The sequence below is a fragment of the Aythya fuligula genome, chromosome 6 (genome assembly GCF_009819795.1).
Source record: "Aythya fuligula isolate bAytFul2 chromosome 6, bAytFul2.pri, whole genome shotgun sequence".
Taxonomy (NCBI): Eukaryota; Metazoa; Chordata; class Aves; order Anseriformes; family Anatidae; genus Aythya; species Aythya fuligula.
In genome coordinates, this window is record NC_045564.1 from 9506796 (window position 1) to 9521607 (window position 14812).

The window sequence follows — 14812 nt, forward strand, 5'->3', positions numbered from 1 at the left end:
TGTCCTCAGCAAAGACGTCGTGTTGGAAAGGCTTTGAGCCGGCCAACATGAGAGGCTCGCCGGAGAAAAGGGAGCAGCCTCGCTCGCTTTTAATTCCGCCGTGATGCTGAATGGCTCTTTTACATAATTGCAGAAGCAATTTCAAAGCCAAGCCAGGGGCTGACTTTACCCAGAACCACATGGAGCCTATTTGGGGGCTTTTCAGATTGGGGAAAAAAAAAAAAAAAAAAAAAAAAAAAAAAAAAGGAGAGGGAGAGAAAAGCGTGAATAAAATAGTTTAAAAAATAATAAAGTAGTTTAAAAAAAAATAATAAAGTACTTTAAAAAATAATAAAGTGGTTTAAAAAAATAATAAAGTAGTTTAAGGAATAATAAAGTAGTTTAAAGAAATAATAAAGTGTAATAATAGAATAGTTAAAAATACTAAAATAGTTAAAAAATAATGGAATGGTTAAAAAACAGTAAAATAGTTTAAAACAATAATGGAATGGTTTAAAAAATAATAAAATTGTTTAAAAAATAATAGTCAAAATAGTTTAAAATAATAATAAAAGAGCTAAGTAATGAAATAGTTAAGTGATAAAATAGTTAAAGGATAAAATAGGTTAAAAAATGAGAAAGTTAATAGCAAGAAGGAAAAAAGTTAGAAAAATAATAGAAAAGCTGGGAGCAATAAGAAAAAGAGTTAATAATAATAGAATAGTTTTTCAAAAAAATAATAAAACAGTTAAAACAATAATAAAGTAGTTATAATAATAATAAAGTAGTTAAAATAATAATAAAGTAATTTAAAAATAAAAGAAGAGTTAAAAATAAGAATGAGAGTTAAAAAAAACCGTAAAGTAGTTATAAAAAGTTGAAAAAATAAGGAAAGAGTTAAAGAACAATTTAAAAAAAGAATAAAATAGTCTAAAAATAATAAAATTTTGTAAGAAATAATAAAAAGGTAAAAAAAAAAAAGACACAATAAATTAGTTAAAAAACGATCGCGAAACGGGGGGCGGCTGCCGGGGCCCGTCCCACGCCGCGCCCGCGGGGACCCCACGGGGGGCGCCCCCCACGCGTGGGCCGGGGGAGGGGGCGTGGCCTCGTAGCGGGGGGGCGTGTCCGGCGGCGGCCAAGCCCCGCCCCTCCCGCCGCCCTGCCCAATGGGCGGCGGCGGCGGCGGGCACGTGGGGCGGTGCGGGTTCCCAGCCGGGCAAAATGTGAATGGGCGCGGGCGGCGCGGGCGGGCAGAGGCAGCGCGGCGGCGGGGAGCGGCGGGGGGCGGCGGGGGGCGCGGGGGGCGGCCGGGCCCCCATGTGCGGGCGGCGGCGGCGGCGGCGGGGAGCGGCCCCGCTCCGCCCCGGCTGTGCCCCACGCGTGGGCGCTGCGCGGCGCTGAGGAGGACGGGGACGAGGAACGACGAAGAGGAGGAGGAGGAGGAGGAGGAGGAGGAAGGCGGCGGCGGCTGCTCCGGCATGAGCGCGGCTTTCCAGCCCTCGCTGATGATGATGCAGCGCCCGCTGGGGAGCAGCACGGCCTTCAGCATCGACTCGCTCATCGGCAGCCCCCCGCCGCCGGCCCCCGGGCACTTCGTCTACACCGGCTACCCCATGTTCGTGCCCTACCGGCCCGTCGTGCTGCCCCCGCCGCCGCCGCCCCCCCCCCGCGCTGCCGCAGGGCGCCCTGCAGCCGCCGCTGCCCCCCGCGCACCCGCACCACCACCAGCTGCCCAGCCTGCCCTCCGGCTTCTGCTCCGGCCTGGCTCAGGGCATGGCCCTCACCTCCACCCTGATGGCCACGCTGCCCGGAGCCTTCTCCGCCTCCCCGCAGCACCAGGAGGCCGCCAGGAAGTTCGCGCCCCCGGGCAACTTCGACAAAGCCGACGGCTTGCCCCCCGACGGCGGCGGCGACGAAGGCAAAGCCTTCCTGGGCAAGGACGGGGGCGCCCTGCTGCCCTTCCCGGCCGCCGACGCCGTCCAGGCTTCCCTCGGTGAGTTTGGGGGGGGGCCCGAGGGGAGCAGCCGCACGCCTCGACGGGGCGGACGGCGCCGGGCTGGGGGGCGAGGGGCGGCGGGGGTCCCCAGCCTGCAGCCCCCAGCCCCGGGGGTCCGCAGCCCTCATCCCCAGGAGCCCCCATCCTGCATCCCCCAACCCCAAGGGTTCCCATCCTGCAGCCCCAGGGGTCCCCATCCTGCGTCCCCCAACCCCAAGGGTCCCCAGCCTGCATCCCCGGGGGTCCCCATCCCGTATCCCGCTCCCCACCCCCAAATCCCCCCCTCCGAGGTCGTGGGGCGCGGGATGGAAGGGGCCAGACGCTAACCGAGGGCCTCTGCCACCTCTGCTTCGCTTCCAGCCGGGGCTCTGCGGGGCCAGGGGAAGGAGGACCCCAAGGGGGAGGACGACGCAAAGGGCAAGGAGGAAAGTTTCTCCATGGACAGCGACCTAGACTACAGCTCCGACGACAACATCCCCGGCCAGGCGGCTCACAAGGAAGAGGACTCTGGCAACGTGCTGGAGGAGAACCCCCAGAGTGCCAACAACTCCAACAACACCACGTCCACCGGCAAAAACCGGAGGAGGCGAACGGCCTTCACCAGCGAGCAGCTGCTGGAGCTGGAGAAGGAGTTTCACTGCAAAAAGTACCTGTCCCTGACCGAGAGGTCCCAGATCGCGCACGCCCTCAAACTCAGCGAGGTGCAGGTGAAAATCTGGTTCCAGAACAGGAGGGCCAAATGGAAACGGGTCAAGGCGGGCAACGCCAACTCCAAGACGGGGGAGCCCTCCCGAAACCCTAAGATCGTGGTGCCCATCCCGGTGCACGTCAGCAGGTTTGCCATCAGGAGTCAGCACCAGCAGCTGGAGCAAGCCCGACCCTGATTTCCCCCCCCCGCCCTCAGAGCCACGGGGTTTGGAGGAAAAGTTTCCCAGCCGGGGTTTGACAGCGACCCAGCCGAAAAGAAAAGAGAAGAGGAAAAAAAAAAAAAAAACAAACACAGAAGCAAAACCCGAGCCCCTGACGACAGCAAAAGCCCTCCGCGAGCTCGCAGCAAACCCCAGCCTCGAGCGAACTTTGCAGCGAAACTTTCCACGTCCTGAGAGCCCGCGAAGGGAAGAGGCTTTGAAACTGAATTTTTTTTGTTTGTTTGTTTGTTTGGGAAGCGGGAATACCAAACCCTGGGAGAGACGCGCAGATATTTATTATTACCGTGCTGCCCCACGTTGTACATACACGGTCGTGCTGCGGCGGCGCGGCTGCGACGGGACCCGGCGAGCAGAGCCCTGCCGCCGCCGCCGCCGGATCCAGCCGAAATTTGCCCGTGCCCCCCTCGCCGGCAGAGCCCCCCCCCAGCGAAACCCGCAGCGCACACGTAGCCAGCTTTGGGGTTTTGTTTCTTAGCGGTGCGAAAGGTAAAATAAAATTAAAAAAAACAAACACAAAAAAACAAGGGAGAGAGAGGGAGAGGAGAGCGAAACGAAACGAAGCCGAGGGGTTGGTTTCATGCCTTTTCTGTTGTTTTGTTTTACTTCGGATGGCTGAGGGACAGGCACCGGGCGACGGGTTTTTAAATATATTTTTTGCCTGGCTTTCTGTCGATTTGGTTTGCCGATTCTACCGAGCCATGTTTTAAAACAGAGAGAGAAAGAGAGGAGGGGGGAAAGGAAGAAGGAAAAAAAAAAAAAAAAAAGCACGATCTTCTCTATTGTGTTTAATTTATTTCAATGTAGCTTATTTCCTTATAAGTTATGAAATTTAAAAAGCAAATTCAGTCTTGTGAATAAAAACTGACAAAGAAACAAAAAGACAAAAAAAAAAAAAAAAACACAACACCAAGCCCTCCGCTTCCCCTGCCGGCTCGGTCCCGAATTTGGCGTTGATCTGATTTTTTCCTCGCTGCGGCCACTGTGAACGGAGGGGGTCGGGGGGGCTGGGGCTGGGGGGGGACCCCTGCTGCCCACTTTGCCCGATTTTGCCCCTTTTTGGCCCCACTTTCAGCAGCCGTTGGGGCCGGGCAGGGATAGAGGGAGTGGGGGGAAATAAAAAGCTTGGATTTGCTTTAAAATGGTAAAATTGAGCAGGGAGAGTGGGGGGGGGTCTCAGTGAGCTGACTGTGGGGGGGGGAGGCAGCGTTTGGTGCCGATACTGACATCATTTAGCTCAGTTGTGCTTTTTTATTTTTCCCATTTTTTTTTAATTTTTCTTTTTTCCCCTCTTTGGGGCCCCAAAACGGGACGGAGCCACCGCAGACGCGCGGGGCCGTGGGCGCTGGCGGCAGGTCTGGCCCTTCAGCATCCCCCCGCCCGCTCCTCCGGCTTTAATTCTCCTCGTTACCATTATAATTTATTATTACTAATTGCGGCTTGCCTTTCCGCGCGGGTGCAAGCGGCGGGGACACGCGTGGGGCAGCGCTCTTCGTGGGTGATTTTTTTTTAGTAGTATTTTTTCCCTTTCAATTTATTTCGTTATTATTATTATTATTTTATTGTTTTATATATATATATATGTTTTTTTTCTTTCTGGGGCCGGCTTGGGCAAGCTGCAGCCCAACTCTACCCCCACCCGCGGGTGCAGGGGGGGGCATTTTAGGGAGGAGCAGCTGCTCCTCACCCCTGTGTCCCCCCCCAGGGGCTGGGGGAAGCCCAGCAGCCCTCGCTAGCGGAGCTGGCACCTGCCCCAGGCGCGGGGAAGTTGTCTGCTCCGCGGGCTGGGGTCCCCTTTGCCCCCCAGCAGTGGGGCTGGGGGGAGCCCCGGGCCAGGGCCGGAGGAGAAGAAGGAGATAAACAAGCGAGGGGGTTGATAGCTGTCATCATCACCATCATCATGGCTTTCATTTGGCTGCCTAATGAGTCAGATCACAGGCAGAGAGAAAAATTGTCAATCGCCCAGGCTCTAATGAATTTTTTTGCAAATTGTAATCAAGCCAGGCCGTCTCAGCTCGCTGATTAATGAGACCCAGGAGGCCCGGCCAGCACCTCAGCTTTTTATTCCATCCCGTCCTCCCTGCACTAAATTAACAGCAACTTGTCTGAGCTTCAAATTAACTCCCAATGATTAATTCTGATGGGGGGGTCTGAAGAATAGCTCGTCCTAATAGGCACTGGCCTCTGATGCTGTTTGAAATTAATACACTTCCCCTTTGGCTGCCGGCTTTAATCCAAGGTTGGGTTTTGACATCACTATATTTGTTGTTACAATAAATTCCTCTTACATCTGCAGATCAAATAATTGCGCTGCTCGGGGAGCGCGGCAGGAGCACCGGCCTGCTCCGAGCAGCCCTGGCTTGGAGGGGGGGGGAAATCCCCCCCGAAACCCCCCAAATCTCCCCAGGAGCACCCTCTTACATCGCCCCATACCTTGCCCCATAGGGCGATGCCTTTCCGTGGTCAGCAGCAGGATGTGGCCGCAGGAGGGACGCCCTCTCCAGCAGCTCTCCCCCTACTCTTAACTGAGACATCACTGCTTCTAAATGTCCCCCCCACCCCTAAATATCCTCCCCAAGCCCCCCACCAGGTGGGCAGCTCAGGGGGAAGCCCAGCTGGGCACATTGGGGCCGCCCCAGGGGGGCACAGCTGCTCCCCATGAAGGGGAAGGGGGGCACCCACAGCCACCTTCCGTCTTGTTTCTGTTTGTGTTGACTTAATTGGTTTAATTATTTCAGCTGGGACAGGGCGAGGGGAGGCTTTGTGCCTTTTACCTGCCCCTCTGGCCCCCGGGGGATGAGAGCTGACCCCGCTGGCAACAGGAGACCCTTCGGGGGGAGATCCCCAGGACGGGGGCTGAGCCTGGGGGTGCAGAGAGATGAGAAAGGGGGTCCAGAGAGGTTGGAAAGGGGACCTGGAGAGGTGGGAAAGGGGGTCAAGAGAGAGGTGCAAAGGGGGTCTACTGGGAACCAAGCACTCCAAGGACCGAGCATCTCCCCCATCCCCAAATGTGTGGCACCCATGGGAGGCCCCATCGTGGGATGGCTGGCTCCAGGGGGGTGTCACCTCCTCCGGGAGGGCCAGGGCACAGCGAGGGGTCCCCCCCAGGTTTCCACGGGGCCGTATCCATCTTCATCTGCGTCCCCTTCTGCCGCGGCGGCGAGAGCGATGAGGCCGGCAAGCGGGCGTGAATGCAAATCGCGCCGCCGCCGTCATAAAGCACCCGGCACCCTGACACACAAAAGCAACACCATATGCACGAAGACAACCTGTATGAATTATAAATTGCATCATAAAAATTGATTGCCTGCCCCAACCCTTCGGAAACCGCGCGGAGGGGCAGGGGGGTGCGGGGGGAGCTCTCCCCATCCAGGGGCGAATCCCCCCCCCGTGGCATGGAGGGAGGGGACCCGCTGCTGGGCTGCCCAAAACCCCCCTGGGGGTGCCGGGTCCCTTCCTGTCCCCCCCTGGCCGCCACGGGCCGCCCCTCGCTTGCTCTTTTCTCCCTCCCGCTATGCCCGGCCCATAGAGAGCCTTAATCTATTTATTTCAAGCCACTTCATCCTCTCTCACGCTTTTGTCCCGGCCCCAGCCTCTGGCTTTGTGGCAGGACCGCTGAGGTTTTAAAAGCCCCTTCCCCTATAGTTTGAGGTCTCCTTGCCTGCCTGAATTACAATGGATAAAACAGGATTACACTGACCTGATCCTATTAAACCCGCCAATCGATCTGTGCCGCCCTCCCTCCGGCTCTGCAAACTTACTCACAAAACTTTCCCCGGCCGGGGCTCAGCCCGGGAGAGCGCAGAAGCAAAAGGGCTGCGTTTGCTGTCGGGCCTGCTGGAGGAAGGCGAGATGGAGGCTTTTTTGGGGGGGATGGAGGCTTTCTTGGGGCTGGAGGCTCTTTTTTTTTTTTTTTTTTGCAGAGCCACATGGATTTTAACGCCCTGCTTTTCAGCTCCCAGTGAGAAATTCATCATTTTCCCCATCGCGTTGGGTGCCCTAGCTCCCAGCCCCAGCTGAAAATACAGGAGGAAATCCAGATAAATAACACAGAAAGGGGCATTTTAGCTGCAAGCAGCTCCCTGAGCATCTGCCTGCTGATGCCCCGCTTCCCTGTGCGCACAGGGGACCTGGTAACCGTCACGGGCAGGCTGAATTTGGGGGGATCCTTCCCCTCCCAATCCCCTCCTAGAGGAAAAAGCCATCAGGAGAGGAGCTCCCGCCGGCAGCAGGCAGCCCTGGCTTAATGACATTTCCTCGTCAGCGGGTGTAGGGACGAAATCCGCGGCGCTGCGTTGTTCCCTGCCAGCGGACAGCTGCTCGGCATCGCCCCGGTGCTGGGGCACACCACCACCTGCGGAGGAACGGGGCCTGGGATTAATCCCCGCTGTCCCCGGGGAAAATAATGATGAGGCAGGGGGCTCGTCGAGAAATGGCAGTAAAATATGGGGTGTCTGTGCTGACCGCGAGGAAGGCTGGGGGAGCAACAAGGGGCCTGAACTGGCAGCGAGGGGCCTATCGCCAGCGCCAGGGGGGCAACTTTAATGCCCAAATCCTATTAATTAACAGAGAGAAAGGCAAAGCAGGAGATTCCCATTCATAATTATCTAGGAGCATGTTATTGACAGCGAGGAACTCAAGCTTGTAGGGTGAAAAAGCATTTCTGTGTGCCCAGCTGCACAGTGAGCCACCTTGAGATCCCTCCCCAATACCCCGAAACTGTCCTCCCGAAAAGGGGCATCAGCAGGGGTTATTTAATAAAAGGTAACAAACCCTGTTGTGCTGGGAAATCAGGGTGAAAAATCTGCATCTGCCTGAGCTTAAAGAGAAACCCTCGCTGTTTTCCTTCTGCCTGTGGTCCTGTGAGGGACGGCTGTTCCTGCCGAGGAAGCATCCGAGCTGCTGATGGACAAGGAAAATGTGTGTACATCCCCTAGATGCTCTCAGAACTGTTGGTCTGCCTTGCTGGCATTGCCCAAACAGCCAAAAGAAGCTACGAGGATGGATGTACGGGATAAAAGTAATAGTGTTTTGCTAGCCAAGCAGCTAAGAAGCCAAGCAGCTGGCTTCTCTGGGCAACATCTCGCTCCCCAGCATCCCCTCGTGAGCATCCACAGAGCATCCCTGGTCCCTTCCACGCAGACCCTGGGACCCCCGTGCCCATGGGGCTTGTCCTGCAAGGACAGCACAGACCTCCCAAAAACCACCGTCACTTGTGGAGGTGGCACCGAGCCCTGAACATTTACAAATAGCCCGTTCCTTGCTGAGAAGCCACTTGGGCTTTTATGAACGTCGTTATGTCCCCCGCCTAATCATATCTATCAAAAATGAACCTTTCTGAATTAGGGTAATGGTCATTTTTAAGACACACATCTGTATTTTTTTTTAAGCAGATGCTCGGCTCCGAAGCCCACAACTGCTATTTCTCCCCCTCCCCAATTATTTTCATATTTCAACATTTCCAAAGCGGCAATAACTTCCCGTGAAAGAAGGGTAATAGGAAGTCTCTCCAAGAGAAATTGTTAATTTGGGATTTATAAAGGACTTTCCTTAATGAATAATAGTTGAGATCGATCTGTCTTCCTGCCTCATTCTGCAAAGTAACATTTGTAAAGTAAGGTGATCCCAATTACTCCCTCTAATAACTGTCTCCATTCGGCAAGAGATTTCAGAAGAGCCCCGGCTCCCGCGGTGCTGCCGCATCCATCAGGGCTTCCCAGCCCCACTGGTACCATGGCCTCCTTGTCTCAGCTCCGAAACCCCCTGGGGGTGCCTGTACTCCCCAAAAGAGGTGGCTGCAGGCCCTCTCTGTACCCTTGGTTGCATTTTGGGAGTGAAATTCGCACCCCTTGTGGAAGGAGAAATGGCTCAATTATTGTCCCTAAGTGCTTTCGTGGGGAGAAAAACGGGTGCTAAAGGGCTCTTTAATCAATGGGATAAAGGCCCGGTGAGAATCAATGCTGGCTGCTCAAACCAGGCAGATTCAAATTAGAAGCAAGTTTTTTTTTTTTTTTTTTCCTGCTTTTTGCTTAAAATATGGAGGGCCATTAAAGATCAGAGCCAACCAGCAAGGTGGGGGGTTCCCCACCCTAGGGGTCTGCAGCTCAGGGCCCGCTGCCTTTTTGGGGAGATGCTCCAGCAAACCTAAGGGATGCTGGTGCGACGTTCCTGATATTAATTCCAGGGGAAAAGAAAGAAATCCAGCAAATCCCCCCTCTTTAAACGAATAAATAAATAAATAAACTCTTTTATGTTGTCTTCATGCACCCAGAAGAAACTAAGAAGCACGAGTTGTACGAACCCTGCTTTAGGACACCTTCAAAAAGAGGGGACCCACGGACAACAGCGTCTTGGTGCTGTCCCTGCCACAGGGAGGATTTGGGATGTTCCCCGAGTGCCCTGCTGGTGTGCAAAGGGCTGAGTGTGTCCCTTTTCTGTCCCCGTCTGCAGGCAGCGGGCTGGGAAGCCACACGCCGAAGCCCAGGCACCGGGCACCTCGTTGCCCTGCTGGCCTCGTGGCTGCAGAGGCTTTGCCAGCTCCAAGTGCTGGAAAGGGCAAAACCCTGTCATATTTGTTCACCTGGCATGAACCTCAGCGTGGCAGCCAGTAAATAAATTGGAACCATCTCCAGACCTGATTAGCTTGCTAATTAAGCTCAGTTACAGGGAGATCTGCAGTCAATCAGCCCGGCCGTGAGCAGTCGGACACGCGGAGCAGGAGCAGCAGACGCGTCTCTGTGCTGGGAGGGGGCAGCTCATGAAGGAAGGTGGCACCAAAACCCCCTTTTTCGGCAGTGCTCGGAGCTGGGGGTCTGTACCAGAGCCTTTGAAGCCCCCAGGCTCCTGCCCCGTGATGTGTGGGGGGATTGCACCACAATGCTTAAGCCCCAGGGCTGCTGGCACCGTGCTCCCTTTCTGGTCCACAAACTGAGAAACTGCAAAATGCCTCCAAAAAGGGCCCGTTCGGGATGCAAAATCTCAAAGAGGGCCCATTCACGAGGATAAACCCAGGGCTGTGGGGCGATTTTGTTGGCCGGACCTGGCTGTTTCCCCCTTTTCCTGTGGATCTGCTTACCTGCTGCTTGCAGGCTCGCTCCTGTTCCCTCCTGCACCCTGCCAACATTTTGGGGACCCAGGACCTGTCTCCAGACTCATGCCCACCCGCTGTCAGCAGAGCAGGATGAGGCGTTTTGGCACCCATGGACCCCTCACCCCCTCCAGCTGCAGCTGGGAGCTGGGTTTTCTCTCTGCCACCTCCTCCCTCTGGCTCTGGCAACTCGAAGCCGTTCGGGCTCCCAGCCCCTGTTTCATCAGATGAAAATACCCGGCCTTCCATTTCCACTCAGCCTCAGAAATGATGTGAACTGCGTGTCCCCGTGCCAAAACGACAACAAATGAAGGTGATCAGGAGGTACTCTTCTGGTGGAGCAACAAGCAGCCCTGCGCCTTGGCAGCAGCGATGCTGAGCCATTTCCTAAAGGCAAGTCTCAGTCCCTGGGAGCTCGACATTAAATCCCCGAGCACAGGAACAGCCCCACAGAGGGTTTTGCAGCTCCTCGTCCCCCCAAAGTTCATGCACACCAGGCCTTTTCCTTGCTTTAGCCCCTCTCATCCTCTTTTTGGCAAAGGCAAGGAGCCTCCCTGGCTTAAAAACAAACAGGTCTGGCAGTGGAGAGGTTGGTGGGGGCAGTATGCAAATAAATAAGTGCTAATTGCTGGCGGTGGCACCGGGTGTCAAGCGCGGTTATTGCGACCACATTTACTGGCCAATTAAGGGCTTTACTGGACATTAGGCGAGATAAATCACCGCCTGGTGGGTTTCCCAGTCCTGGTGTGGAGGGAAAGGGGTTTGTGGTTTTCCTGCCGCACATTTGGTGGCTTCACCAGGAGAAAATGCGTTTCCCCTCCTAGGAACCCGTGCAGTCCCCAAAGTCCTACTCTGGGCATCGCTCGGGTGGGAATTGCAGGGGGAATCCCTCATCAGGGCGACACCACACCATGAACTGATCCTCCTGCCTCTGAGCAGCCTCAGAAACGAGGGAGAGAAGGGAAGGGGCGAAGGGAAGAGCTCGGTCATAGGCGATGCTGTGCTCAGGAGCACTTTGTGCTGGACGCACTGCTCCCAGCCCAAATTTCGGCAGGGTTTCCATGGCCAGGGAACAACCAGCAGCACTGGACACCACATCCAGCCTCTGCTGCCCGGTCTGTGGGCAATGGGGGGCACGAGTGGCTGGGGAACATGTAGCAAAGGAGGAAAAGCCCCAGTGGAGGTGGATGTGTCTCTTTGAGGATCCGCCCCTGGAGGCTCCTCTCACCTGATTTTTCATGAAGTGTAAAACGTTTGATTTTGTGTGTTTCGGAAAAACTGCCAGGTCTGAGTGAGGTTGGGCCTTTCCTGGAAAACAAAGCTGGAGGCAGCTCCTTCTGCCTCCTTCTGCCGTTCGTCTCGTCTTCTTGCGGCCCCTGCACCAGTTTGGGTTGCTGTTAAGGAAAGGGTAAGGAAGAGGAAAAAATGCCAAGGGGATGATTTTAAAGGAAATGAATGCACACAGTACCTACAGCAACACTTCTGGGCTCTGCAGCAGGTTTCTTCAGGGACTGCTCCCAGGCTCCATCAAAGCTAATCCTTGGTAGGCAAGGGTACGGAGACACAGCAAGGCCTCGTGGCAGAGCAGCCACAGGGTCTCTACAGCAATTACTGCTTTGTTCTTAAAAAAAAAATAATAATATATATATATATATATATATATAAAAGTGTGTATGGGTCCCCTCTACTTCTATTACGGGGGGCAATAGTTTTCCTTCAACATCTCTCTCCGACCTCTGTTGCCTTCCAGTGGAATATTTTTCTTTTCTTCCACGGCATCTGCGAGTGCCACCAGCTGAGAGCATTGCAGGGGCACACAGGGGCGGGATCGGGGTAGGTGGGGAATGAGGGAATGAAAGACAGCCTCAAAGCTGCTCAGGCATCCCTGGCACCGGGATCTTCCGAAATAATTCAGACCTTAGGAGGGTTGTTGCGGGGAGCAACCAGCCATGCTCACGGCAAAATCACAGCTACAGCGCTTTGGGGGGTGACAGAGGGGAGGGCTGACGATCCTTAGGGAAAGCACTGCTGCAGCCTCACACCTAGGGGGAATCCAAAGCAAGCTCTCACGCTTGAAGTTCCCATTTCAAATTCGGGAGGGCAGAAGAGAAGGCACCCACCTCCTGCTTAGGTGGTGGTTTGACACGCGACAGGGTTAAACACGGTGGGAAAACCATGGTATGGGGTATGTAGCCCCAAAACACCCTTAGGAAAAGAAATAAAAAAATAATCCACAAGCAGTCCTGCAGTTTTTCATCCCCCACGCTGCTGGCACAGCCTCCCTGGAGCACTTTGAGAACTGGAGAGAAGGAAAGGAAAGGGAAAACCTCCCCAAACCCCAAACAAGTCCCTGACAGATGGCTACAGAACTGGTGACTCCTCGCAGGTACCAGCAGACACAAAGCATACAGCCACAGGCACTGATTTTTTTTGCCCTTGACATAACCCTACTAATTGCTGAACATCCCCAAATTTCTCCGTGTTTTATAAGGTGGGAGAAGCACAGGTGGCCTAACTGGAGCACTGGCTGTCTTGTTTCATGGTGCCTGTATGGACCTTAAAATCTTCCATTTCTTTCTTCACCCCTGAGCATGCTAAGCCACCTTCCCCCCCCCCCTTTTTTTTTCTTTTTTTTTTCCCCTTAATGGCATTTTTTTAATACTCAATTTTATGTTATTCTCTACTGAACTAGATAATACTTAACCAAAATGCCACTCAACTCTTTTCTTACATGGGTTTCCCATCTCCCCAGTGCTGCCAACCATTGCCAGCTCTCCGAGACCCTCTGGTCCCCCCGGCCCTGCCCTGATTGCCACCTCCTGGCCTTCTGCCTGATGTTTTCTCCTCTCCTCGGGCCTTCTTCCATTCCCTGTTTCTTCTCACGACGTACCAGGGCACAGATCCTTAACAGCATAAATAAATGCCAGCCAGGTGCCCTTTGTTCGGTGCTTTAAACGGCTGGTTTGGGGGAGCCTAATGGAGAGCCATGATTTTCCTTCAAAGAAGTGATTAGACCATACCATACCATGACCTTAAAGATGTTTTATTATTCTTATTTTAAATGATCATTTCAACCAATTTAGCAGATACAGATGTAACCGTTACTGGCCTAATTCCTTGGATCTCCTCCAGAGACTCTTAAAGCCTAGGTGCAACATTTACTACTCTCCCTTCCTCTGGGAGAATAACTGTTTTTAATGAAAGCTTGCCTATTTTTGCTGGGAGATCTGTCATCTAGTTCATAAGCACCTTCAGAACTCTTAGATATACACCATTACAGCCTGGTGACTTATTGCTTTTTAATTTATCAATTTGCACCATTACCAGCTCTTCTGACATCCCAGGTCTCGGGCAATACTTCATCTTTATTACTGGCAAAGAGTGACAGGATCTCATCATTAATACTGTGAGGAAGTAGGGCCGGGGCAGGTACCTCTCAGCAACACCGCAACCGGGACTCAAGCAAAGAACAAAGCTGTGACGAACAAGTTTTCTTGTCTTTATTAGAAAGAGACCTATACAATATAGCAGTCTCCCTCTGCAGTACTTTACAACTTTTTTTCCTTTTTTATTTATTTATTTATTTATTTTTATTCAGAATACTGTACAGCTGACACAAAAATCTCAACGCGAAGAGAGAGTAAAGGGAAACATAATACAGACTGGCATACTTAATCAAAACAAAATCATATGAAACAACAAGCAAAGTGAAATGTTTGTCAATTGTTTTAATTACAGTACAAACAATATAAATAAAGCATCATTGAGTCATTGTAAAACAAACTTGCTGAATGAGGTAATATAAAAACAACAACAAAAGACGTATTTTTTAATAATTTCCACACTGTCTTGTCATCATTTATACATTACTATTTACAGAAACAGAAAAGAAAAACAAAACAAAACAAAACAAAACAAAAAACCTTGCTATAAAGTCTGCCATGTGCTAGGTATCTTCTGCCTCTACCCCAAACACAGTTCTCAGGTGTCCCTACTCACCTGGGCTCCCTTTCTCCCCATCCTAACCAGGAACACAAACATCACAAAGCAGAAAAACAGAAAGACCTGGGGGCTAAGCACGCGTGAACGTGACATCTAGCCGTGTGGTCGGTCACAGGGTAAGAAGAAACTGAGAGAAACAGAGCTCACATCCATTTCCAAGCAGTGATGATGCCAGTTCCCAAAACAAAGGTGCTGGCTAGGACTGCACGCCAAACCACGGCCCCACTGAAACCAAACTCTGACTTCAGCTAGGTTGGGATACAGCCCTTAATGCGTCCAGGCCCGATTCTGCCTCTCCCAAACAGCTTCACCTCGGGTTTGGCAAAGCATTTGGGGATGTGCTCAAATCCCGGTGAAGTCGAGAGGTTTCACTTAGCTGCAGAGTGAGCCCCGTGGCAATCCTGAGCCAGAGACATCAAGGTGAGAGAACGCAAAGGAAAGACGAAATGAGCCCTCGAGTTTGGAGAGACACCCCTCCCCAAAGCCCTGCGGTGTGTGCACCCATCCGTACGAGCTGTGCACAAGTGAAAAATGCTCACGAGATTACACTAGTACATGAGAACTGGACCAAATGCACAGGGCGCATCGTGGCCCCCTGGAAAGTTTGTATTTCCCCAGAGAAACACGGGCTGTGCTTTTAGAGGACCACCATCCTCTTCTCCCTGCGGGCTGGCAAAATGATGCCAGTGGATTCAACAAGTCTTGAACCCACGTGAAACTGTGGATAAGTAGGAAAAAATGCTCGGAGGGGTTTTCAACAGCACCCGCACCTCCCTGGCACACCCAGCCGTGTTTTCCACCGTAAGTACCCTGCCTAGC

At 52.8% G+C, this 14812-nt stretch overlaps 1 protein-coding gene across 1 annotated transcript; it reads left to right on the forward strand.

Moving 5' to 3' along the window:
* Positions 1 to 1460: 1460 nt before the first annotated feature.
* Positions 1461 to 2862, forward strand: GBX2 (gastrulation brain homeobox 2). The gene is given in 3 exon segments (XM_032190553.1): positions 1461 to 1640; positions 1642 to 1975; positions 2339 to 2862. Coding segments are annotated over 3 exon segments (1038 nt in total).
* Positions 2863 to 14812: the final 11950 nt, after the last annotated feature.